General features: G+C 39.4%; 2 protein-coding genes across 5 annotated transcripts; both read left to right on the top strand.

Annotated features, from left to right (window-relative positions):
- Positions 1–5,025: 5,025 nt before the first annotated feature.
- Positions 5,026–22,632, top strand: LOC145588617 (putative ribosomal large subunit pseudouridine synthase SVR1, chloroplastic). 3 transcript variants are annotated; one of them, XM_081645257.1, is made up of 10 exons: positions 5,027–5,542; positions 15,145–15,224; positions 15,460–15,560; positions 15,713–15,785; positions 15,919–16,012; positions 16,090–16,159; positions 17,818–17,968; positions 19,067–19,123; positions 20,068–20,123; positions 21,679–22,632. In XM_081645257.1, the coding sequence occupies exons 1-10, from the start codon at positions 5,143–5,145 to the stop codon at positions 21,737–21,739; spliced, it is 1,143 nt and encodes a 380-aa protein (XP_081501383.1). In that variant the 5' UTR covers positions 5,027–5,142; the 3' UTR covers positions 21,740–22,632. The 3 variants fall into 3 exon arrangements, with proteins under 3 accessions (XP_081501466.1, XP_081501383.1, XP_081501434.1); XM_081645308.1 differs by having other exon boundaries at positions 5,031–5,542; positions 16,111–16,159; XM_081645340.1 differs by lacking the exon at positions 21,679–22,632 and having other exon boundaries at positions 5,026–5,542; positions 20,068–20,127.
- A 1,531-nt stretch (positions 22,633–24,163) lies between these two features.
- On the top strand, positions 24,164–27,128 carry LOC145556315 (uncharacterized). 2 transcript variants are annotated; one of them, XM_081617978.1, is made up of 3 exons: positions 24,164–24,283; positions 24,427–24,496; positions 25,825–27,128. In XM_081617978.1, the coding sequence occupies exon 3, from the start codon at positions 25,850–25,852 to the stop codon at positions 26,894–26,896; it is 1,047 nt and encodes a 348-aa protein (XP_081474104.1). In that variant the 5' UTR covers positions 24,164–24,283; positions 24,427–24,496; positions 25,825–25,849; the 3' UTR covers positions 26,897–27,128. The 2 variants fall into 2 exon arrangements, with proteins under 2 accessions (XP_081474104.1, XP_081474096.1); XM_081617970.1 differs by having other exon boundaries at positions 25,792–27,128.
- Positions 27,129–27,918: the final 790 nt, after the last annotated feature.

Genomic DNA, 27,918 nt, shown 5'->3' with positions numbered 1-27,918 from the left:
CAAGGTGAGAGAGTGATTATTGCTGCCTCGAACTACAGAAAGGAGGGGGGTATTTATAGGGAAAATGAGCAGAGGGAACACACGGAACCCTAAAAAGACAAAAACCCTAAAAAAGGCTACCGCGACACGATAGATTCTACCGCGACACGGCAGATTCTACCGTGTCACGGGGGAAATTAGCGTGACGCGGGGAAAAATAGAGTGACGCGGGAAATATTTGACCTACGGGAGTAAAAACGCGTGAAGGGATTACGCGGAAAAGACACGGAGTTGTCCCGTGTCACGGTGGTGTCACAGCACTGGCACCGTGACACGGGAATTCCTACCGTGACACGGCAGTAATTCCCATGTCGCGGCACAGTTCCCCGTGAAGCGGGGAAGTTTTAAGCACCGTGACACGTCAGCAACCCACCGTGACACGGCGGAAAACGCCGTGACGCGGCAAAGTCCACCGTGTCACGACATATGGCGCCGGGTCACGGTACTTATGCCAAGTCACAGGGCACTAAAAAACATGAAAATCCCCTCCAAATTACCGTGTCACGGGAATTTCTCCCGTGCCACGTCAGATCTTGCCGCGTCGCGGCATTTTAGCTGCTGCGCGGTAATTCCAGTTTTTTACGCGTTTTTAAAATCATCATAACTTTTGATCCGTAACTCGGAATAAAGCATATAATATATCATTGGAAATCTTATCAAGTATAATTTACAACCCAATTAAAATCAGGTCAAAATAATTTGTAGATTTTAAGATATAGCCGTTTTAGTAGAAGGGTGTCGGTTTTGGGCCGAGTTTAGTGTTTTGCTCATATCTTTTTCGTTATAGCTCGGAATTGGGCTTATGATATATGGTTGGAAAGCTTATTGAAAGACCTATCCAACAAAATAATAATTGAATCAAAATTATATAGTCATAAAATCAGTTCAGCTCGGTTTTGTAATGTGGATATGGAAAGTGGAAAGTAAGTTATGGTTTAGGGAAATGAGCTAGGAAATGGATTGGTTTATGAAATGTATTGGGTAGAAACATGGACTTAAGCACTCCAAAGATTAAATACTCAACTCGACCAATAATGGCGGTGAAAGGCGTTCATCAATGGGTTTGGTTTTGGGGAGACATTTTTAGGTGTCTACACAATCATTCCGGATGAGAAGTATTCTACCCCTGGGGAACATTGTACTCAGCCCGCAGGCGGACAGAAGCACTCGTCCTTGAAGAAGTTCGGATGGGGGATCCAGTTCTTGAGTACAATAATGTGAGTCCCATCCCCCATGGGCTCAGTTGTCGTTTCAAAGAATTCCGGCTCCATGATTTGCTCCTGGGCCTTAGTAGATAGTACCGGGAGAGGGCATTTACGTCCAAGGAGAGCCGGTTCAGTATTATACCGGCGCAGTGTCCGGTTGTGTCTTAGAGTGGAGGAAGAAATCAAGTAAAATTTGTCCTTCCACCCGGACCACTTGGACACTTTGTCCAAAGTCATTAGATATTGGGGCAAGGTAGTTAGCGTATACCATGCCCCATGGCCGCCTGGGGCCTTGCTCAGGTAGTGCATATGAGCGAAGGCGGAAAAACTGAGTTTAAATTTTGAAACTCGCAGGCGGCGACGTAACTTAGAATGTTCACCCACGAGTTAGGGGTGAGCTGCCAAACCCCCAGATCGTACCCCTTGAGGATTTTCCTAATCCCGGGGTGGAGGGGGAACCGGAGGCCGGCTTCGATAACCGCCTCGTAGCAGATGAAGTAATCATTCGCGTGATCAATGTCGTCACTCCAGGCCATTACAGCATCAGCTATAGGGACAATAATCTCCCAACCCCTTCCAAAGAGGTGCTTCTCTTTGAAGGCCCTGAACCCGCTATTCAGAAGTGCAATGTTACTCGGCAGCATCCGGGTCTTCTTGGGGTTGGGATTGTCAGCAACCTTGGGCGGCTGCTGATAGTCAGCCGCAAAATCACCCTAGTCAGAGCCGGAAGATTCCGCTCTTGATCCTTGGCCGACCTCAGTATCGTCGGCTCCATTAGAGGAGGCGGCTCCCTCGCCGTCTACCTCTCTTACTCCAGAGCTCCCTGAGGTAGAGGGAGCCTCTTCGTCAGATCCGCTCTCCTCCCAATTCCTCTGTTCCCCTTCCGGGAAAACCTCATCGGCTGACACTCTCATGGTGCGCCAGCTTTTAGACCGCCTGGCCGTTTGTTTCGTTCTGGCCATTGTGTCCTGCACAGACACAGAGAGGGAGGAATTTGGAGATGAGCATATTGGTTCCGACAGTCCAGAAGAGGCACCCCCTGTTCTAGACTCAGTCGTTCCGAGGGATCGGCTGAGTGTCCTAGGCAGTGCCGAGTGGGTGGATTGGGAACTCATTTATATTCTCTTAAGAAAGCCGGGTATACAGGCGGAAAAAATGGTATGCAAATTGAAAGGGAGAAAAGCTAAAATGGTACAGGCGGTTACCTCGCTTTAACTCTGAAAAATCTGAAAACCGCTACAGCCGGTGAACCGGGTGATGTATTGCTAGCACTCGGAAGCTTGAAACTTGCTGTGATGTAGAAATCTCTCTAAAAACCTCTCTTTTTCTCTCTCTAAAAAGTCAAAGTAAACGTAAGGTGTGAAAAGGAGAGGAGTAACTTTCTATTTATAGAAAGTAAAAGTGGGGGGAAATTTTTTGATTTAAAATTCAAAAATTTTGTCCGTTACTGTTCACCTATGAAAGGTGGACACGTGTCACAGGCCCCACATGATGTGCACGTGCGACCTGTGAGGGGCAAATGTTTAGGGTATTTTTACCCTAGACACGTGGACCAATGAGAGGTCGCTACGTGTCGAGCTCAGAATGGCCCATGTGGCTCAACATCCTCTTGACACGTGGACCAATGAGAGGTCGCCACGTGTCGAGCTCGGGATGGCCCATGTGGCTCAACCTCCTCTTGACACTTGGCGCCCTCAGATATGCCTCTGAAATGGCGGCCTTCAAGGGCCCAAATTCCTAGGGGCGCCGTAAAACGGCGCAGCCCACTAAAATCTAGGTCAAGTGACCTAGGTAGGGGCACACTTTCCAACGACCCTATAATATAGGGAGATATTTCCCCATTTTGGGGACACATTCAATCATTTATTACACCCTTATTCTCTTACATCAGAGAAAGACCTGAGCTTGGAATCCGAGCAGATACCCACCTAAATTTCCGTTCTCTTTATTCCGTTTCAAGTTACTAACTTGACCGTCGGAGGCGGAGCTCCAACCACCCGGAGTCTCCGTTATTTTGCAGGTACAGCTCAGCCGGATCAGACTTCGTGACGTAACTCTCCCAAGGGAAAAAAACACCCCAAAACAGTTCCAAGTTGTAGGTTGATTTTCATTTTACTTCGCTCATTTTGGTTTTAACTTTACTTTCGTTTGGTTAGCTTTTCAAGTTGGTTTGTTTTGGAAAGGTTTTTAAAATTAGTCTTCCGCTGTGTATCTTTGATATTTGCCTTAACCGTTTTCACGGTGGCAGTAATGTCTTAGATATTCCTATTTAAAGTTTTATACAGGGCAAAACATGTATTTTAAAATAAAGGAATTTCTAGGGTGTTACAAAAACCTTTCATGTCTAGGGCGAAGGCAACTTCGAACAATGATAGGTGCGTCTAGTGCTAATGTATGAGGAATTGTATTTGTAAAAGGCTAGGCTTCGAAAGAGAGAGAGAATCAAGAATTTCTTGATGAGAGTTGGTTATTGAAAAGGGGAGATATGGCCTCTATTTATAGGAAAAAAGAGAGTCGAAAAATAAAGAAAAGAATCCGAATTCGAATCGAAATAGAACTCGATGGACAACAGTTTTTGCGGATTTTGTTTTTATCATATCTTTTGATCCAAAAGTCCAAATAAGGCATATAATATGTCGTTGGAAAGCTCTTGAAGTCTACTTTCCAACCCAATTAGAATCAGATTAAAATATTTTGTATATAAAAAGATATGGCCGAAATAGTAGGACGGTGTCAGTTTTGGATAGAGTTTCATGTTTCATTCATATCTTTTTCGTTATAGCTCGGATTTTATATTATATTATATAACTGGAAAGATAATTTCAAGATCTATCCAACCATATAAAATTTGGATAAAGATTATGAGGCACAAAAATAAAATCTGACTGTTTTTGAACATTTTTAAATTCGAATAGAATTAGGATTTAAGAAAAAGGAAAGTTTTAAAAAAGTAAAGTTTTTATTTAACTCAAATTCTTTAATCTTATCTTTTCAAAAAGGATAATTAAGATCTTTTAGAAACTTATAGAAGAAACTAATTAATCCTAATTAGTTTAGGAATAGGATTAGATCTTTGGACCCTCCACATGATCATTGCGTCGCAGGTAAAATCCGGTTTGGGCCTAGTTTAGTATTTTGGCCATAACTTCCTCATTATTCATCGGAATTGGGCTTATAATATATCGTTGGAAAGGTATTTTCAAGCCCCATCCAACTAAACCATTATTGGACCCATGTCATGGACCAAACTAAACAAGAATGCACGTTTTTCAAAAATAGGGTAAAAAAAGAAATATTTTCAAAAACAGAAAGAAGAGATATTTTAATAAAAACATCCTCATCACTAGACTTTTTACACTTTCGCTTTGTTCGATAATCAAATGACGTGAAAGGTATTCATCACTGGATTTGGTTTTGGCGAGACACATTTTGGTGTCTACAGGTCGTTTTTAAATACTTGCCCCATTTCCTTATTTGGAAAACTTTTATAATATTTAATGATTTTTTCTCACCAAGTGGACCCAACAATATTAATTTTATGTTCTCTCTCCTTCAATTCTCTCTACTACTTTTGATTTTTTACAATTTTTTATTCTTCCACCAACCTCACTACTTCCATATTTTATTACTTTCTCCAATTTCTCCTAAAACTCCGCGCATGAAAAATGTAGCAAATATTTAAAAACGGAAGGAGTATATATAATGAAATTGAAACAAGTATTTAAAAACGGGGAGGGGAGATTATATGTCAATATGTCAGACGTCCGAAAAGGCGAAAATAGTAATACTTCTCCTTTTTGTTTCGCTCAGCACTTCAGCAGTACACAGTTCCACTCCCCTATCCAAAACCCACCACACCCACACCCACACCCACCACCTCCGTCACAAACCACCATCAATGGCGGCCATTACCATCACCACCGCTTCAACAACACTAGCAATTTCAACCCTCCACTTCACTCGACCATCATTCCTCTCCATCCACCGCACCTACCTCCACACTCTCACTCCTCGCCTTCGCATTTCACTCACTTCCTTCCCTTCTTCCATCGAAGACCATCCGCCATTGTTGTCCTCCCCCAAGCTTTCCGCACCATGGATTCTCCACGCACTTCCCACGACGCGCTCATTTCAATCGGTTGCCGAAGGCGGAAAGCAGAAGAAGGCGGTTGCGGCGAAGACGACGAAGAAAAAGATGGTTGAAGAGCCTCGTTATTCGAAAGCTGCTCGTAGGTTTTACAATGAGAAGTTTGGGGAGAAGCCTCAGCGTCTTGCTAAGGTACTTGCTGCTGCTGGAGGTGAGAGAATTTTATTTCTTTCAAATGTGAATTTGTTTACTGTATAGTTTGTGTGATTATAATTAATTGTGCTTTGCATAAACATGTTGAAATTCGTCTTAATTACGATTGATTTTTATATTTTCTTGACAAATATGCTGTGAATTTCATGAGAACTGCCGTACTTAGGCTAATTACTTCAATTTTGGGGAAAATTGATTGAAAAAGTTAAGGCTTGTTTGGCATCAATTTTGGTTTTCAGTTTTTTTTTAAAACCAAAAACAACAGGAAACAAGAAAAAGGTGTTTCCACTTTTCTATTGTGAGTTTTCAAAATTATCATAATTTTAATAAGTTTATATAATTTTTGATTCATTATGACACCTATCATATACTTTTAGAAAACAAAAAACCAAAAAACAGAAAACCACAACAATGCCAAACGAACCCTTAACTGTTAGGGTGAATTAAATTAAATTTGGGCCTAATTATATACTACGTATATGGTTGAAAACCCAGATGATTACTCTTAAAGCTATTGGATTAATGGATATAATGTGCTGTGATAGTTGATTTTGTCGACTTTTTGAACGAACATGAACCTGTTCTTGGGTATTGTGTAGTCTTTTACGTATTATTGTTCTTTGCTCTAAATAGAGAGAATCATGCTAGCATAACTTACAAAGTGCTAGAATAAAAGCTCCATGTTTTTAGCTTTTGCTCTAAGAGTTTCTATCTAAGGCTCTAAGCCAATGTATTTTGGGTACGTGTATGACATGGGTTTGTGTCCAGGCATTTAAAATTCAGCTATTTCTCCATTTTTGGGTTTAAATCGAAGTGTCCAATTGTTCATACCTATGTGGAGGAATTGACATTGGTACCCGAAGAGAACCGAAGAGTTTGAGAACAATGCTTTTAATACCTACTAAGGCTGATAGACATGGCAGGATGAAGCAGCTATTGCTATAATGAAGGTTAATTTTAAGGAGGGTAGATAATGAATTTAGATATCTAAAATACAAGAACCATCGCCCTCATCTAAATCACCAAACCGCATCCGACTACTACCACCCCACCCTCACATCCAAACCACCACCGTACCACACTTAGCTACCACCATAAAAATGGGCTTTTGAATTTTTGAGAAGAGGAGAAAGAAGATTAAGAAATCAAACCACCACTAAGCATATGTAATTTTTCAGATCTGATTTTCTTCCTAGCTCTTTTTGCCTTTACATTTCTTTCTCTAAAACAACACAGATGGCGGTGGTGTGCGCTATAATGGTGACAATTGGAGGCGTGACTTGAGAGTGGTGGTGGGTGGGTTATGGATCTAGTGGTTGAGGAAGGAAAAGGGTTGAGAAGAGAGATAATAGAGTTGAGGGTAAAGATGGTTGTGGTGGTGGTGGTATGGTGGCTGGGGTGGTCATTCGGCAAGGAAGGAAAGGGTGGTTTGGTGGTGGTTTGATAGGTCGGGGTGGCGCTTTTGGTGGTGATTCGTTAGACAAGGTTGTTTTGGTGGTGGTTCGGTATATCGGAGTGGTGCTTTCTGTGGTGGTTAAATAAAGGTGGTGGTGGTTCGATAAGGGTGGTGGTGGCTTAGTAGGATGAATAATGTTGGGTTATGGGGATGGTGGTTTTGGGTTGGGCTGATTATTTAGAGATTTGTTCATTAGGATGGGTATAAGGTTGGTTAATTGTAGGTGATTTGTGATTATAAAAAAGAGTATCCTATCAAGTATTGTGACACTTTCTTTTTAGGAATGTTAAGTCATCTAAATAAAAATGGAGGAAGTATTAGTTAAGTATTCACTAAAACTCCATCTTTATACGTACTTGCTCTCTTTCTTTTTAGTTGCTACACTTTCCTATTTTGGAAATTTTTAATTAGTTGCAACACTTTCTATTTTTGACATTCTTTGTAATGTACCGACTTCCGGCAACCAATTAATGATAGTAAAATGCGATAATTAATGCGAAGGAAGGCTTAAAGCTTAATTTGAATTAAGATAGAGAAGGATTACAATTGATAACTTAAGGCTATCACTCTCACTTAGTAGCTTGAGGCCACCACTCTCACTTAGTAGCTTAAGGCCACCACTCTCACAATGTGTTTCACTCAATTTTTTGGATACCTTTTCCTAACACCTTCTACTCAACTTATACTAAGGTGGTCATAGAAGACCTTGAAGCTTACATGTGATACTTAGCTAAATTAGAAAAACATAAATCAACACAAAGAAACTAATTGGCTTTCTTTCCTTCTCTTCCTTTTAATTACTTTTGTCCTCTTCTCAATTGGAGCTTCCATAATCCCTTATAGTGTTTGTTGCTGCTGTTGCTTTTCTTCCATCTTGGTTGACTTGCCTTCTTCTTGTATAGACCCTTATGGGTGGTTGACTTGGCTGGACACCTTGACCATGTGGATCCGTGACAATACCCCGCCCCAAAAGACTCACCTTGTCCTCAAGGTGGAAGTCGGGAAAACGCTGATTCAAGGATTCACCATCTTCCCAGGTCGCTTCGAACTCCGGCAGCCCCTTCCACTTAACCAGGACCTCCCACTTGTGCCTTGCACTAACGGACCTCCATGATTGCTTCCGGCTCGACCACTAGCTCCATTTCCTCGGTGAGAGTCTCTCGAATGTTCGGGTTAATGGCGGTTGTACCCACCGCGCGTTTGAGCTGCGAGATGTGAAACACCGGATGAAATTTACATGAGGGCGGCAAATCCAGTTTGTAGGCGACCCTGCCCACCCTCTGAACCACCGTATACGACCCATAATATCGAGCCGCTAGCTTCTCAAACGGCCTCCTTGCCAGGGACTTCTGCCGATACGGACGGATCTTCAAATACACCGCGTCGCCAACCTGAAACTCGCCATCTGTCCTCTTCTTGTCCGCAAATTCCTTCATCAATTGTTGAGCTCGTACTAAATTAAGGCGTAATTCTTCTAACATCATAATACCTTCAATCCTTCCTCTAAACTACTCCCAGTCGCCATAATTTTAGAGGATCCCGACCGTAAACGATCTTGAAAGGAGTCATCTTGGTCGATTTGTGCGGTGATGTATTGTACGAGTACTCAGCCCACGCAAGCCACTTTGCCCACTATTTCGGCTACCTTTCCACGAAACACCGGAGATAAATCTCGAGCCCTTTGTTCACTATTTCCGTCTGACTGTCCGTTTGTGGATGGTAGGCGGTGCTTCGTTTCAATTGAGTACCTTGGAGGCGAAATAACTCCCTCCAAAAGATGCTCATAAATACTCGATCCCGGTCGGAGATGATTGAGGACGGAAACCCGTGGAGGCGCACCACCTCCTTGATGAAACAATCAGCCACCCGTAATGCATTAATGGGATGCTTTAATCCAATAAAATGGTTGTACTTGGACAGCCGATCCACCACCACTAGCACCGAATCGATACCCTTAGAGGGGTAAACCCTCCACGAAATCCATGGACAAATCCTCCCAAATTGCTCCCGAAATCGGAAGTGGTTGTAGAAGACCGAGGGGGTGGTGTTAAACTGATTTGTTTCGTTGACATACTTCACATTCTCCTACAAATTTTCCCACATCCTTCCTCATACCTTGCCAATACCAGTCCGCCGCAATTCAGATGTAGGACTTAACTTCACCGTCATTACCACCCGTGGGGGTGGCGTGATATTCCTTCAGCAATTTAGCAATGAATTTGGAGTTTTTGGGGAGCACGATTCTCCCTCTGTAAAGGAGTCTAGTGCCTTCAAGTGTAAACCCATGTGGACCTCTCCTTTAACAAGCCCTTTTTTTAATTTGGCCTAGCCAAATATCAGCTTCCAACTCTTTCTCCAAGTTAGCCCAACTCACCCAAGTTGAGGATACTAGAGCAACGAATTGGGCCTCTTGAACGTGCTGGCCCATTTCTCCTCCTAGACGGCGCATCCGCTACCCGATTTGAGGCTCCGGGTTTTTATTGAACCTCGAAGTCAAAACCCACTAGCTTCCTTAACCATTTTTGGTTGTCACCCCCAACTTCCCGTTGTTGGGTGATATACGGAGACTTTGTTGATCGGTCCGAACGATGAAGTGTCGGCCCATCAAGTAATGCTTCGAACGAACTATGGCTAAGCAAATCGCCATGAGTTCTTTTTCGTAAATGGACTTCTCTTGGACTTGAACCCCCAACATCTTGCTATAGTAGGCTATGGGTCGGCCCATGTGCATAAGGACAGCCCATAGCCTGACGCATCGGCCTCCACTACGAACTCTTTTTCAAAATTCGGCATAGCTAAACCGGGGCGGTGACCATAGCTTCCTTAAGTCGGTGAAACGCTTGAGTGGCTTCCTCGTTCCACCCATAACACTCCTTGAGTTGGGCCGTGAGTGGGCCGGCAATGAAAGCATATTGGGCTACAAATTTTCGGTAGTAGCCCGTGAGCCTAAGAAACCCTCTTAGGTTCCTTGGACAAGCCCAATCCAAGATTGCTTGCACTTTTCCCTTATCCATGGCCACACCATGATAAGAGATCACATGGCCCAAATAAGCAATTTCCTCTTGGCCAAACTCACACTTTTTCAAATTGGCATACAATTTGTTTACTGCCAATATTTCAAACACCTCCTTCAAATGCCTTGCATGCTCACATTCATCTTTACTATACACCAAAATATCGTCAAAAAACACTAAAACCAATTTTCGTAAGTATGGGCGAAAAATGTCGTTCATCAGGATTGGATGGAAGGTAGTCGGAGCATTGGTAAGACCAAAGGGCATAACAAGGAATTCATAGTGCCCCTCGTGTGTACGGAATGCGGTTTTAGAAATATCATCGGACTTGACCCGAATTTGGTGATAACCCGACTTCAAGTCGAGTTTCGAAAAATTCTAGCCCCATAAAGCTCATCAAGTAACTCATCGATAACCGAAATTGGGTACTTTTCCGGCACCGTCTCTTTGTTCAAAGCCCGATAATCAACGCAAAACCGCCACGAACCGTCCTTTTTTACTAAAGAACCGGGCTCGAAAACGGGCCTGTAGATGGCCTTATAATTCCGGCCTCAATCATCTCTCTTATGAGCTTCTCGATTTCGTCCTTTTGGACTTGTGGATACCGGTACGGCCGGACACTCACGGGATTGCTTCCCTCCTTAAGTGTAATGAAATGCTCATGACTTCGTTGTGGTGGAAGTCCTTTGGGCATTTGAAAGGTATTTTGATATTCCTCAAGTAAGGCCCTAACATATGTGGGATTGGGCCTCACGGATTGGGCCTCACACAGTCACACCCATCACCCAACATATTGATTTCAACTAGTATGCCCATTTTCTCTTTACTTAAACTCCTCACCATGGCTTTCAAGGACACTAGTGACTTCCCGAGGGTCGGATCACCCACCAAGGTCACCGGTACTCCGGCGACGGCAAACTTCATGACATGAGTCTTCCAATTCGTCACCACGGACCCTAACTTTTCCAACCATTGAACCCCAAGTATCACCTCCGTGTTCCCTAAGGACAAGGGTAGGAACTACTCGATTATAGTAACTCCTCCATCTAACTTAATCACCACCTTCTTACACACTCCACGCCCCTTCACCATCTCTCCATTTCCGAGAGCCACCCTAAACTCCCAGTCACCTTGCACCTCTAGTGGCAACTCCGACATTAGTTGTGGAGATAAAATTATGGGTTGCCCCCGGTTCGATCATTACTACCACGCGTTGCCCCTTAACTTCTCCACCCAATTTCATGGTTTTTGGGTTGGAAAGGCCCACCACGGAGCATAAGGACACTCCGACCGCGGCTTCACTTGGTTCCCACACCTCCTCTTCTTCTTTGAACTCACTTTCTCCGTTTTCCCCATCGCCATCCCCGGCGACCATAAGTGTGAGCTCCTTTCGTTTACATCGGGGGTCGACTCCCCACCTCTCGTCACATCGAAAACAAAGCCCCTTAGCCCGTCGTTCTTGCATTTTAGACTCGGTTAACCGGCGCGTCGTTCCTACTGTCTTACTGCCGGAATTTGAGTTTGATGGGCCTGATTAACGGACCCTTGAGACGCTTCAGGAGCCTTAGGCCACGCTTTTGGGCCCAAAGAGTTTGGCAGCCCATACGTCCTTATGAGCCCAGTACCCCCTCCACTCTTTTGTACTAGGCTATTACTACTTATCCCACCAGAAATCGGTCCAGATCTCCAACCTCTAGTCCCCTTCTTCTCCTGTGTAACCGATTCCTCTCTCCGATCCTCCCTCCCACCTCCATAGCTCTTTCCAAGCTTGGGGGATTTAACGGCCTTAGCTCCACCTTAATATCCCTCCTCAGACCATTTATAAACTGTCCCAACATGATGATTTCCGGCTCTAACGGCGCCGCCGTCTCAATGAACCTTCGCCGGTACTCCGCCATTGAGCCGTCTTGGGTCATGGCTAACCACTGCTCATGTAACGACCCGGAGTGGGAGGGCCGAAATTCGCTAAAGATTCTTTGTTTGAGGTCCAACCAACCATAGAAAGGTCGGCGTTTTTGCTCCCATTGAAACCACTTCATCGCCACCCCGTCCATGGCGACAACCGATGCCTCCATCTTCTCCCTCTCCGTCAATCGATAGACCTCAAAATACATTTCGGCCCTTGCGGTCCAATTATCAGGATCGGAGCCGTAAAAAATGGGCATCTCCAACTTTCTACGCTTCCAATGGCCTCCACCACCGTACTCGCCGCCTTCGCCTCCTCTCCAATTTCCACCGCGCCATTCGCTCGCGGTTGCCATTCTTGCTCCCCATGTGACCGCCCCCCGATTGGTGTCGGAGCGCGTTCTAATTCTGGTTGAGAGAGGTTCTCGTCCTCCAACGTTATGAACGGAGGATTCTGTTGCTGCTGAGTTTGGTTTTGCTTCGTTATCTCCAGTTTTTGTTGGAGCTTGGCGATTTTCCCTCGGTCATTGGCGGCCTGGGTGTCGACGGTGGTCGAAAACGGTCGATGCGGTCCTCCAACTTGCTGACCGTGGCTACAACGGCCTCCTCTGTTTTCTTCCGATCTTCTTCGAGGGTTTTGCGTTCCTCTTCCATGGCTGCTTTTACGGCGGCCGCGACTACTCGCGTGAGGTTGTTGTTTGGTGTTTGCAGCTTCTCTGCGATGGTCGTCATCTGGGTTTTCAGTTGAGCGCTGTTTCCATGGCATCCAGTCGCTGTGAAGTGTTAGACTCCATATTATGTTAACTTTTTTTTTTTAAAATTGTGGTGGTCGGACTGGTAGTTCCGGTCACCGGCAGCCCGCAACAGCTTAATTTGAATTAAGATAGAGAAGGATTACAATTGATAACTTTAGGCTATCACTCTCACTTAGTAGCTTGACGCCGCCACTCTCACAGTGTGTTTCACTCAATTTTCTGGATACCTTTTCCTAACACCTTCTACTCAACTTATACTAAGGTGGTTATAGAAGACCTTGAAGCTTACATGTGATACTTAGCTAAATTAGAAAAACATAAATCAACACAAAGAAACTAATTGGCTTTCTTTCCTTCTCTTCCTTTTAATTACTTTTGTCCTCTTCTCAATTGGAGCTTCCATAATCCCTTATAGTGTTTGTTGCTGCTGTTGCTTTTCTTCCATCTTGGTTGACTTGCCTTCTTCTTGTATAGACCCTTATGGGTGGTTGACTTGGTTTAGCTTACATGTGATACTTAGCTAAATTAGAAAAACATAAATCAACACAAAGAAACTAATTGGCTTTCTTTCCTTCTCTTCCTTTTAATTACTTTTGTCCTCTTCTCAATTGGAGCTTCCATAATCCCTTATAGTGTTTGCTGCTGCTGTTGCTTTTCTTCCATCTTGGTTGACTTGCCTTCTTCTTGTATAGACCCTTATGGGTGGTTGACTTGGTTGGACACCTTGACCATGTGGATCCGTGACATTCTTTTCTCTCTATCTCTCTCCTACCCACATGGGTCCATCTTATTTTTTTCTCTATCTCTCTCCTATTAAAAGACTGTCTAGGAGACCGTGAAAATAAAAGTGTAGCAACTAAAAAAACGGAGGAAGTACAAAGTTTTCATGTGAGACACAGCAAACATGTTTTGAGATAATCTACTCCCATTTCAATCAAAGACCCTGCACATGTCCCACCACACACTTCAATTATCAATTTCATTGACTTCTCATTATTGTGACTAAGATATAGGATCAAATTGTCTTCTTGCTTTAAGAAGCTAGCTTAATATGCTGCCTATGTGCTAATGAGCTTCTGGCTAGCTAACCGAGACAGGTGATTTTCTTGGTACAGTAATTTTCCATTACTGCTGCCACTTCTCTTCATTGAGTTATCATAACTCAAGTTTTAGCTTTCATTGTTTGATGGTTTAAAGTTTTTTTTTCTAGTTTCTAAGTGACCTTCAATTCATCAGCTCTTCGTTGTTCTTACCTTGTTTGTCCCTTAATATGAAATCACTTGTATGGATCTGCGTCACTGTCTTTGCATCGCTTGGATTTTTGTGGTCAAACTACCAATCAACCGGTTTATGAATAGGTAATATATAAAAATATACTTAATCTGTTTTACTAAAATTGCAACGGTTCTCATTTCATGCTCGCCAATGCATTATTTCAATATATTTAATTTCTAAAAAGTCAGAATTATAAAATTTGATATTGTCAAAAATAAATCGAGGTGATTCTAACAAGATCCCACGTGACCATATCTTTACGCAACCATAAATCGTAAAAGTTAGTCAATGCGGAGTGAAATTGTGCACAAGTCAAAGTGTTGCAATTTTAGTGAAATGAAGAAAGTATAAAGACCAGAAGCAAAATATAGCATTGCAGTCACTGTAATTTTCAGTAATATGCAGGGCAACATAGTATGAAGTCACTCTACATTTCAGTAGTATGCAAGGGATCCACTGACTTCCTGTGTTACCTTATGATAGCAACAGCTGCAACACTTTTATGTGGATCATTTGATGCAAATTAAAGTATTAAACAACATACCATGCAGTATCTCATCCGAGGAATTGAGGTTTTTGGAAATTTATGCATTGGCTTTGTGAGTTGTGATTGATTTTTGGTTGTTTGCTAGACTGGCCATCATGTCGTCGAGGGATTTTTTTTTTTTTTTTTTTTTCCCCTCTGATTATATGAGATTGACTGGTTATGGGTGTCATTGGATGATCTCTTTGTGCCTTGGTTCTGCTTATATTGGTTACTGATTGTGTTTAACGGAAAACATTCTCAGATTTTCCTGAATGCACCTGAATTAGGTCATGATAGGTTGGTGGTTATTCCCACAATTTTCCACATTATATACTTGCTGCACCTACCTGAATTAGTTCAATCTCAATGCAGACCCAACAGAGGCTTTATGTTGCATTGTGATAAGATAAGATTGTAGGTCTTTTTGAGTCTCAATTTGCAGCCAACAAAGTTGAAAACTAATCACATATATAGGCTGTTATCAGGACATGAGGTAAGCGTGGTTAGATTGAATAATAGATTAAAAAATTACAGAGAAGAAAAAATTAATGTGAGTGGGGGGAATCTGTCGTTTTAGGGTAGAATGAAACCGGAATTTTGTTCTACTGCCAATTGCTAGTTGGTGGCATATGTCTTATGTTTGTTCTAAGTTTGCATCTCTCTTCTTAGTGGCATCAAGGAGAAGCAGTGAGGAGCTCATATTTCAGGGAAAGGTGACTGTCAATGGTTCTGTCTGCGATACACCTCAGGTTAACTGCTCTTAACACTCACATAAATTAGTGTGTTATTTTCCTCAAAAAAATTTAAAAAAAAAAAAAAAAGTTTGTTATGCTTTATAAGTTACTGCTTCTAAATTTTTGCTAGGGTGTCTGAATATCTTGTGTCACTGATTTGACTTGCTTCTTCCATGGTTATTGTTTCACTTTCCATCAGTGATTTGTTTTGTTGAATTTGCAATTTTAACTAACTAGTGGTGATGCACAGACAAAAGTTGATCCTGCCAAGGATATTATTTATGTCAAGGGAAGCCGCCTACCTAAAAAGTTGCCATCAAAGGTGTATCTTGCTCTGAACAAACCTAAAGGGTCACACTCACCAACTCTACTCCATTCTCAAAGTTGTGAATAAAGAAAGAAAATTTTTTTACTGTCTTGTGCATGTCTTCTGTCTGAGTTCTTCTCGACTTAGTACCCCGAAATGATTTACATTCCTGCTTAATATGATTAAATCGTTGCAGATACATATGCTCTTCTGGTGAGAAAGAGTCCAAGTCTATTTTATCCTTGTGTGATGATTTTCTGAAGAGTTGGGTATGCGCACTGTTGACTCCAATTTTTAGCCCCTCAAATTTCTCTATAAGTGATCTCTGTTTTTTGAAATCTTGTCATGTTTTAAATGCATATTATCTCTTTTATTAACGTCAATTAATATATATTCTTTTAGGACAAAAAGAATCCTGGAGAGCCAAAGCCACGGCTTTTTACTGTTGGACGCCTAGATGTTGCAACTACTGGACTAATTATTATAACCAATGATGGTAACTGCTGTACTTTGTATAGCTTTCAATTTTAAAAATATCAAGTATGACTTCGAGTCTAGTAGAGTTTGTTATAGCTATTTGCTTCTTTTATCCAGGTGACTTTGCTCAAAGAGTATCACATCCATCTTCTAATTTAACAAAAGAGTAAGTAGTTCTTTTATTATTACTCTCCATTTGGAAGTTAACTTTTGATATTTTAGATTTTCACTTTTAAAGATGATTAATTTGTGTTTTGAGCTTGTATGTAAAAGCATCAGAAATCTGAATTAACTTTATTTTCAATTTTTGATGCATAATTTTTTATGCCACTTGGTTATTATCATTGAACTCAAATTGGCACTGGGTTACTAGCAACTTATGCTGTCTGTGAAGCAGTAGCAGGCTAGAAGCTTATTATGCTTTTTCGAACATAAAATCATGCTGCTTATTCAAGCAGCAAATACATTATATTGTGTAATTTTTCTTCAAATATTTTTTAGAAGATCATTTAAAGAGCAATGGACTGAAAGTACAAACCTGATGAAGTCCTGTGTATATAGCAAAAGGCAGACACACCATGGAAATTCCCCAATTTTTTAGAACACTCATTTATAACAAAGGCAAAAAGAAATGGACTCAAAACACGTACCTTATGAATTCTTATATTTATAGCATAAAACACCATCCCCTTTTAGTGTTCTAATTTGATTACTTGCACTTTCATGCATATCCTTGATAATTCACATACTGATAGGATTTGCCTTTGCCTTTAACACCTATACATCATTTTTCTTGGTAGTTGGTTACAGGCTTCTATCCATCAATCCCTCATAGGCCTATGTGAAATTTCTTTTGTATATTGCTATGTAACATCCTCGCTCATTGGTTGAGTTCCCCTCTACAAATTTCATCATCTGATTTTGACATATTATCACACTTCATTCAAGCTGACATCCATCATAATTAGTAGCTTGTATTGTTATTTGAGACACTTTCTAGGATGTCTTTCCAAAGAAAGATGTAACCAGTTGCAGTGTAATTGTGCTGTTCTTGAAAGCTACGCATCTCTTATTCTTCACTTCACCTCAAGTAATCATGTTGGATCATTGACACTCAGACATGGATAAGTCAATTTAACACTTCATATTAGGCCAAATCACTGAAATTTTTCACAAAATTGCCAAGTTGGACACTTGTACATGTACCAATTTCAAACACGGCTACCAGAGTCCGAGCATCATAGCTTGAAAGGGACTATGTTTTCTAACTTAGCTATCTCTTTGATTTTCTAAATTATCTTGAAGGGAACATCACAAAATTGCCAAGTTAGAAAACATAGTCCCTTTCAAAATAGAGCATCACAAGAAAAAGAGTGACCATTGAAGTCAAATTCACTTTGCGATAACTGCAACACAATCCATGACCAATGAATCATTTTCTTAATCTAAGCACTGTGTGGCTGTTCCAGTGATCGCTACCAAAACCATATTTGTAAACAATGGAACTTGCATCTATTGATACTCTAGGCTTGGTGCCTGTCACATGGTCTTTTGAATGCATGCTCTACTGATATCGTGCCTCTATTCTGTCTTAGTTTGGTGCATATCTTTTATTAGCATTTCATGATTATCTTTTCTCCAAATCCTTATATATTTACAAAATTAAGAAATTTTTTATCTGTGAGAACATGATTTGATTTGTTGATGGCTTGTGGTGAATTCTGGTACTTATAATTTAACTGAATCATCACTCATCACAACACTGCTGTATTGCATAGTATATGTAATCTATGAATGGTGATAGAATTTTCTTTGCATTTGAAGATACATTGCCACTGTTAATGGTGAAGTTCATAAACGACACTTAGTGGCCATTATCCAAGGAACAATCATTGATGGTGTGCATTGTACGCCTGAATATGTAGAACTCTTGCCTCGACAGCCAGATATTCTCAGATCTCGTCTGCGTATTGTGGTAAGCATCACGGTATTGTACATTAATTGTGTCAGTGATTTGCAATGGATTAATCTCTTTATAAAATTTTCAATCTTAAGATAGATAAAGTCTGGTATTGTTCTCAGTTTCTTTAGTTAAATAGTTCTATGTCATTATCTCCACGTAATTCTTTGAGAGTAGTAGTAATTTTTAGCTTCATATATTGATAAAAGAAATTTTATCGAATTTTTGAATGAAAAACAAAGATGCGTTAGTCATTGTGAAGACAGTAAAGAGAAGTCCCACACTGTTTGGATAGTGTGGAAACTTGTAGATTCTGGAATTATGTTCAACGATTAAAACTAAAGGCTAAACAAGTGTGCTCTTTGTGTAAACTTGCTTCCTTTATTCCTTCAAACTTGCACATTGCTAATTTACAGATTCGACAAAGCATAGAGTGAGCACTCCTATCTTGATGATTTTTAACAGCTGGCTTCAAATAATAGTTGCCATCTCACAGTATGCATGAAAATAATATTCTTCAGATTTTTAATTCTGAGCACACATGTTTGAGGAGACTCACCTATTTGATGATGGATCTAAGTTTGCCATAGTTTTGGAGCCTCTACAAACATACTGACCACACTGCTTATGCTCTTTGGGACATTTTTGCTTGTGGTTTAAATGGTGCCGGTTGGATGTAATGTATAGGTGGTAAATCCATAATTCTGTATAGAAAGATAATTCATGATTTATACTGCTACTTTTGTAGACAAGCTGGATGGGTCTCATTACTATTGGTTGAGCAAAGTCAATTAATGCTCTTGTGTCTAGTAAATCTGGAAAGCAGTAAATATGTAATATTGCCTTTTTTAATTTTGTGACTGAATGGAATAGATGATGTCAGATTTAACTCACTTTAAAATATATAGAAATTGTGTGTGTGTTTCCCTTTTTGAAGTATTGAAATTGTATTTCTATGCTATGACTATTGGAGCTGAGGGGACTGATATTGATACAATAATCGTTCCCCAAGTTTTGGTACTTATGGAGTATAATTATCTGATTCTTTCATTGCTTTATGTCTAGTTGGGTAACTGAGCATCTGACAGCTTACTGCCATTGTTATATTGATAGGTTAATGAGGGAAGAAACCATGAGGTTCGAGAACTGGTGAAAAAAGCTGGACTTGAGGTTATTTTCCTCTTTTTGGCTTGATAGTAAACATGTGCTATTTGTATTTCCTTCTTCAAGTCACTAACGCTGCGCCTTACAGATTACACTTTGTTATGAGACATATATACAAAACACTGAACTTTTTTTGGCACTTTCCCTTTTTCAGTCTCATCTTCCCCAATTCTTAAAGCCATATTATCAAATTTCCCTGGATTCTCCACTTCAACCTTTCTCCCCAGTACTTAAAGCCAATTTATCAAATTTCCATGGACTTACTACAATTCATCTTCCATACAGTTTATTTACATGCAAGAAAAATCATTAGTTATTATTCTAAATATTTATCTAGATTTTGAAATTTTGTGTCTTAATTCTTGGTAGAGCCTAAAGAGTTTATTAAACTTTCTCCCTAGAATTAAAACTCAAAATAGTATAATATCTATCATGGATGCAACTGATTGAGGCTTCACTCAATTTTGGTTGGTTGCCATTATTCCCTATTACTCTTTTTTATTAGTATAATTCTTCTACTTTGTTGAATTTTACTTCTTTTTTATTTCTTTATTACTACGTATTATTCCGTTAACTTTAATCTCATGTTTACCAAGCCAACGTATTAAAACAAAGGGATAACGTAGTAGGTTAGCTTCACTTCATTAGCATGACTGTTTATTGTACTATTTGGATGATAAGTTGAGGTTTGCACATTTTGCATTGAAAAATTTATAATTGTAGTATATTTATGCAGGAATATTTTGATGGCTCATCATGTTAAAGTACTTTGATGGTGAAAATGATGGTTAATGTCTATTCTCTAGGAAAACAAATTTAAAAAGTTCCCTTCTCAATAAGTTCTCATATTGCTAGTTGACTACATAAAAGAAATGGCAGCATCTCATTTATTGTGTGTGTGTGTAACACATGCATCAATTTCAACTAATTTCCCTTCCTTTCTCATACAGATCCATTCCCTAAAACGTGTACGTATTGGTGGTTTCAAGCTTTCCTCTGACCTTGGGTAATTTAATAATTTTTAATTTTTCTTTTTTTTCCACTTGTCTAGATATTTTGATTAAGTTCCACATTCTGGAGGATAACCTTATGTATCTTTATGTTCATTTAATCATTGTAAAATGTGGCTGAGTGCATTATTTATATAAATTGCCTCTTCAATGTGTAGTATTTAGCATTTGCATGTTTATTCGACTGTGGTATTTTGGTAGTTGTACCCTCACGAGTACGCTCACTAACAAAATTTTGTACTTTGGTAGTTTAGAATTGAAGGCTATGCTTGAACCACAAAAACATGTTAATTGCAAATGGTTGCAATTGGGAGGTGTGTCTTATAATTGAGAAGGATGCCCAAAATTATTTTCACTATGGCTTACACTTAAGATAGAAACCAAGCTAACACTTAGACAAGACTCCTTCCAATCCTAAATGTTTACTCCATATTCCCTATTGGGATGTCCCTATAAAGTAAAAACTAATTTTCACTATGGCTAATTATTTTTCTGAAATATCAGTGTCCAAATCTAGCCACTAACTATTTTTCCCTCTCTCATTAGAAAGCATTACACCAAATCCCCGAAGACACAATAAGGGATAAGGTGTAAAATCTAACATTAAATTTTTGGTGAATGGGTACCAGTAGATTTGAAGTGTGATTTAGCTCTAATAATTAAGAAATACAAATTCTAATAAGTTATGAAGCTGTTAATGGAATCTGTTTCAAATGCCACTTGGAAAAAACATCAAACCCTGACTCTGGTTGCTATTTTTGGTCATTGGGTCCAGTGGACTGGACTATATAACTAGCCTTTGCAATAGCCTTGAAAATTGGAAGTTTTCTATTAGGGGAATAAGGATATATGTGGATACCTAACTTGTGCTAAGTTTAGGAAAGAAAAAGTAGTTCAGTAGTTTTTGTATTTTTCTGTTAATGCAAGTTTAAATACGAGTAACTATGAAAATATTAGCAAACCTCGGATTAATGTATTGATTATGCATGACAAATGAATTTGGTATGTCTGTAAAGTTTGGATTTTTTAGCATGGCTACTTATGTGTTTGGCCTTCAGATAAAGTAGTAGTTATCCTAATCTCTTTAGCCTTCAGATAATGTAGCAGTTATCCTAATCTCTTTAGCCTTCAGATATATTAGTAGGTATTTGTATAGCTGCACTTTACTTGCTTTCTAGTAAATGAAATTTAGATGCACTTCTATATTTATTTACTTAATAACAGTGATGCTTGATGAATACATCATACTTCATCCATTCCTTAGATATTGCAACATGGGAAGAGTGCACAAGATTTTTGGTATTGGGAGAAAAGGGAGGGAAAAACTTGTCTATGTGATTGCAAACATTAACTACAGCAAGTAATAACAACTAGTATATTGGGTATTATTAAAGGAACGGAGGAAGTGTGATTTTAATTTTTTCACCGAAAAGCAGGTAGATGTCTTTGGGATGTTTATTATGATGCGTTGCATAGAGTAGAAACTGTGTTTAAATTACTCTGTTTATATAATATAGATATGTGATGTTCTTAGTTTGTTGTCTATTGTAGGCTTGGTAAATATGTTGAACTGAAAGAAAACGATCTCAAAGCTTTGGGATGGAAGAAGTAAATTTCTTTTGCCAACTTGGCTAACCAATGAGCAACTTCTGCACTACTGATCAGAAATGTGATGTCTTATCAGCAAAGGATGACACTACATTTTAGAGCCTCTGTGAATATGTTGATGTAACTTTCTACATGCTGAGGCCTGCTCATGTGGAGATGTGAGAAGCTAGTTACCCAAAAATGGAAGACGTGCAGTCAAAGCAGGTATTCTAGAAAAATATGCTCTTTAAGATAGATGCTTCATGCACAATCAAATGCAATTGAATCACAAATCAAGATGGAATCGAGATGAAGAATGGTGATCAATGTCAACTCTGTAAAGTTAATGATTGAAGAACATATATAATTGTTTATTGCAGTAATATTTGCGAGTATTGTGTATACCAATTTTGTTATTGATTGAGATGTAAGAACTCTTGAACTGAATATATGGAACAAATTTGACCCTAATAATCTAGTGTATTGCTCAGAGAAGATGTTTATGATTGAAATTCTTGCTTTGTGCTGCAGGTTTAGTGAGCAGGCAGTTACCTGTGTCTCAACTTTTGCTCAAGTAAATGTTGCTTTAACATGCGAAAAAAGGCCAGTTAAGATTTGTACAACACTTGCTCTTGAAAGTTATTAGGAGAAAGGCGATTTAGGGCGCATGTTTTGGTCTCTTGCTAACCTGCTTCATACGGGGAAGAAGATATCAAATGGCATGGTTGGTTCAACTTCAGTAGTAGGTCAACGATCTTCATCGACATACTCAAGCCATAGATAATTGAAAAGCAAGAACGTATAACTATATTCTCCAAATGAGTATGAAAAAAGGATAGTACTAGAACTTAAGAGCCCTTTCCCTAAATAATGTTGGGAAATTATTTAATTCCAAAATTACAGCTACTCTTTTTTTAATTCCCATTATACCGTCCACGTCAGCTAAGGAAAACAAACCGGTTTGTTTTTTCTCGGTCCAGCAACAAACCGCTACTTTAAGTAGCGGTTTTAATTTTGTAAACCGCTACTTTTTCCTCAAAACACCGCTACTTGAAGTGGCGGTTTATGAAATTAAAGCCGCTACTTCAAGTAGCGGTTTATGGGTTTGTTTAGTAAGTTTTCTTTAAAAACAAAATATCTGTAAATCAGTCAAAATTAAACCTTCAAGTATTTGAATAGTTGTATCCCCAAGTTCCATAAACCTTTGATAATCGGTGCAATTTGGCGTGCAATCGGTGTCGGCAATCACAAATCCTTTGATATATCCTCGTTTCTGGTTATATTCTCACAGCAATCATTGTCGGCAAACAACCGTAGGAAGGCGTCGATGGTGGCGAAAACGGCTTTCAGCGCGAGGGATTGCTGCGTTGGAAGGCTACTTGAGGAGTGTCGTTCGAATTTAATTATTTATTTTTTTTTCTTTTTGGATGATTCCGCTGAATTACTTTACAATGGAAGGGGAGAAAGTGATTTTATTAAAAAAATTAATTAGTAAATACAAACCGCTACTTCAAGTAGCGGTTTCTAATATGTAAACCGCTACTTGAAGTAGCGGTTTTCAGTAGCACACCGCTACTTGAAGTAGCGGTTTTCTAATAAACCCGTTTTTAAAAAAATTCCCGCTGAACCGGTGACGTGGACGGTATGGTAGGAATTAAAAAAAGAGTAGTTGTAATTTGGAAATTAGATAATTTCCCAACATTATTTAGGGCTCAGAACTTAATGCCTTGCATCATCCATCACCCATCACATTATCATATCACATCCTGCTATATATCTAGGAGGAATAACAAGCAAATTGAGCAACCTATAGCCAGTAAACATTGATGATCAAGTGTACCAGCAAGATGAAATAGTAGGAGGCATATTTGGCCAGCATCACTCGCTCTTGGAATGCAGTCAATGCACGCTGTAAATTAGAAAAATACAAGTTACTCAACATGAGAACAAATTGTGTTTTTCATGATCCTTAAAAAAAACATGTTTTTCATGAGGTAAGTCTTTTTCATTTCTAAATCCGGGATAGAAATATAACTTTTTAGATTTGGTATGAATAACAATTAACGTATCTTATAAAAAAATAAAAAAGAAAAAAAAAACCATTAACATAACGTAACTTTGATGGTAACGCCATTCCTCACCTTTCAATATGGTCTTGGTAATATCCGTGAGTGTTTGGTTAGCGTTGACGAAACAAACCTATCTACTCCCAATCAAACGATGTGAAAATATTTACGCGTCAGCCGTAAAACTTTTTATGACACAGTCAGCAAAAAACATTAAATACAACAAAACGCGCGAATCTATATGCAGAGTATGCTTATTATTCGATCTCAGGATGTCCTGAAAATGCTGAAATCGGGAGGAAAACTCTAAACACTCCAGGTATTGCTCAATCTCGACCTCGTGATATTCGTAGTTAGTTCGTTGTACTTTGTACTGTATAATACAAGTAATATATATAACTCTGAAATTCTTTTTTCTCTCTTTCCTGTAGATCTCCCACCTCATCCGTCTTCCTCTCTCTCTTCGTCGTCTCCATTTCAGATTCTGCTACTTCTTGTACCTGGTAACTTCAATTCTTCAACGCTTTGACTTTTTTTACTCAATTCAATCGTTAGGGTTTTCTATTGCTGCTTTCCCCTTTATTTATTTGCGCGATTTAGGGTTTGCTTCCATTAATTCTCAAATTTTATTCACTTTCTTGATTAGGGTTTCCACCTGACCAATTTCGAATTCTGTTCGTCATTTGGGTCTTGATCAATCAAACTTCTTGCACAAGGTAAGAATTACGTTTCAGAGCTTCCATTATTTTGCTGCTACAGAATGAATCTTGTAGATGCTGATATAGAAAGCATGTTAATTGATTCTGTATGTGTATTGCTCATTAGATTGTGTATTGCTCATTAGATTGTGTATTGTTCAGCTCTTTGAAAATGAATTTGGGCGAATCATGATATTGATCTCAGTTGCTATTAGGTGATAATTCTCGATTTCTCGATGCACCGTGTAGTTGCTTAATTGGCCAATCTACTTAGCTCCCTGAATTTTTGTTATCGGTGTTATGGCTTTCAAAAGCGAATTTTGGGAAGAGGGGTTATATTGAGAATTATGTTAGAGTATTTTGGTGGTGTGTAGTTGTGTACGCATTTATTTATCTTTCAAACTCCTAATTTCCTTCTCTTATAAAATATTCATTATATTGAGAATTATGTTAGAGTATTTTGGTGGTGTGTAGTTGTGTACGCATTTATTTATCTTTCAAACTCCTAATTTCCTTCTCTTATAAAATATTCATTATATTGAGAATTATGTTAGAGTATTTTGGTGGTGTGTAGTTGTGTACGCATTTATTTATCTTTCAAACTCCTAATTTCCTTCTCTTATAAAATATTCATTTCAGTTCAGCTCAGCTCTAATAAGTTCAGTTCAGCTCAGTTGTTCTCATTTCAGTCAATGAGAACAGGCCCTTATATTAAGGCCTGATTTCGAATATGATTTAGTGTTATATGAAAGTTATGGTTTAGTTCTAGTCTTTGCCTTCCATATACAAAGTATATTGCCAATATTGGTATATAGGTGACTGCAATTGTCAAGTTGAATGGGAGTATAGATATATATCCCACAACAAAGAGTCTTATATCACTTCTTTTCTCCTTGGTGGGGCGGGAAATAGGTTAATCGCCATTAGTGTTTGATTGTCCTTCTTCAATTCATTATTTCACAAAATACTCGATCTTGCTATACAATATGGTGATGATTGATTCAAACGGAATGGATTCTTATGAGGCTTAAAAGAATAGCAATCTTTGTAAGTATGTTTTGCCTTGGTAATCTACAGTTCTACATACATATGCTTCAGGTTCAGGTTGTTGCATGTTGTTTTTTATATTGATCTTGAATAAAGTTTGTGAATCATATTTTAATGTGTCCACTTGGTTTTTGTCTGCTTCATTTTTTTTTCCTGGAAAGCTTATTTGCTGGGTGGTATGTTTGTTTATACATCCTCCACTCATTTTGAATTTCTGGCGCTTAAGTGTTGATAGAAGAACTAACCTGGATTTTTCTCTTTATGAGATGTACTTCCTGCATCTTCATACCAAAATGCAGTTTTTGAGCTGGTTTTTGAATCCAAATGGATGCCAAGAAGTTCATTCAGTTGGTCGAGGAGAAGAAGAAGCGAGTTTTGGAAAGGAAAGAAGCCCCGTTTAAATGGCAGCAGAGGCTAGAAGCTGCTGCAAAAGCAAGAGCTGATGCCGAAGCCAGAGAAAGGAAGGCAAAGTTGGCAAAAAAGAATAAAAGAAAATCTGTATCTGGTTACGAGAGTGAGAGTGAATCTGACAGCAGTCATGGGGACAGAAAGTCCAGAAAAAGATCTCATAAGAAGCACAGAAAGCACTCCCATTCTGATTCTGGGGATGAGAAGAGGGAGAAGAAATCCAAGCATAGGTCAAAGAGACGCTCTTCAGACTCAAATGGCAGCAGTGATGATTGTGATAGCTCTGAAGACGATAGAAGAAGAAGAAGGAAGTGCTCTCAGAGAAAGCACAGTCGGCAGTCTCGCAACGGTTCAAGATCTGAGGATTCTAGTTCTGGTTACTCTTCTGGTGAAGATGCTGCTGTGAGGAGATCTCACAAGAGGCACCACAAACGCAACAAGAGGTCAGACTCTGATTCTTCTGAAAACTCTGAAGAGGATGATCGGAGGAGAAGCCATTCCAAGCACCACAAGCGTCATCGTCGATCCAGGTCTAATGACTCAGATTCTTCTAGTGATGATGACTCGCTGGAAAAGAGAAATCACAGGAGGTCCCGCAAACAGCACAGAAGATCACACAGTGTTGATTCTTCAGATTCTCATGGCCACAAGCATGATAGGAGGAGCCGATTACTAGGAAAATCATCTGATGATAACTGTGATGAAGCTGCCAAACATAGACACAAGAAAGGTGATTGTCACCATCATCACCATCACCATCACAAGCATGCAAACCACAGCAGCGTGAAAGAACTTGCTGCTTCAGGCAGTCAACCATCTGAAGCAAATGGAAATTATCTGCAGCATGGAGATACCAATACCAATTGCCATTTGAATGGCAGCTGCTCAAAACAAGAGGTTGGCACAGAGGTGAAAGGAAAGATTGACCCTGAGAATGGACACCTTGCTGACTTTAGCAAGTAATTACGAAAAACTAAGTTTTTCGTTGAACTTGATTATCGTCTTGTTTTAGCATTTTCTATCATTGTTAAGGGTTTCTGTGAGGAAGTCATCTTTCTCTTGTTTCAGGAGTTATCCTAGCCTTTGCACAAGTATTGACCTTGCTTTACATTACCTAATGTGGGTTCATTGTTAATTGTACATCAACTTTAGTGTGTTTTGCTTTATACCAGTTCAGTCTGCTGATTTGATGAAATTGTTTTCTTTATTCTCTGCTCTACACAATTAAGCCAATTTAAACTCTTGATGTTTTAGGGTGATTCTGGAGGATTAGGAGTTTTGGACAAGGTACCTTGGAATGTTGTTCTTTTTTTAGATATAACCCTGTATTTTCCAGTTTATTAATCTTGCTGATCTTTCCTGTCTGTAATTCTGGTGATAACAAACTCAGGAACTATCCATTTTCACAGAGGTTTATTATGATAAACATGGTCGTTTGAGAAGAGTTATTCAATTCTCCGTGGTAACTTGTCTTGTGAGCGTGCTTTATGCAAACATTACATGCAAGCATTTCATGGAGAACTTGGCATTTGAACGAGAAGGAATTGTCATGTTGTAGCTCATATACTTTTTGATCACTATGCTTATTGAGACTAATAAACAGCAGAAATTTGATAAAACAGCAGAAATTTATAGGATTATAAGATTTGTTCTCTTGGCGCTTCAATTACAAACCAAGATGTTGAAGAAATAGGGGCAAGTAATTGTAGGAAGAATATGACAGGCTTAATAATATACTTCTATATGATTTTCTAGTAGTTTAGAAAAGTCAGCTAAATCTATTCAGCTAGTGTGAAAGGAATTTGCGAATTGGCTATAAGAGGCCATGGAAGGGTAACTTATAAATAAATACTTATACAATAACTTTGGGGTCAAGGGCCTCAAGGCTTGGTGTAGTGGTGAGAAGTTCGCCTTGTGACCTCATCCTCCCAATTGCAAAAAACCGTGAGGGTTGAGATTAATCAGGGTCCTCCTTACCATTCTGG

Source organism: Chenopodium album, chromosome 1 (genome assembly GCF_948465745.1).
Source record: "Chenopodium album chromosome 1, dcCheAlbu1.1, whole genome shotgun sequence".
NCBI lineage: Eukaryota > Viridiplantae > Streptophyta > Magnoliopsida > Caryophyllales > Amaranthaceae > Chenopodium > Chenopodium album.
Note: the sequence above shows the minus strand (reverse complement) of the source record. Positions and strands in the feature narration are given on the sequence as shown.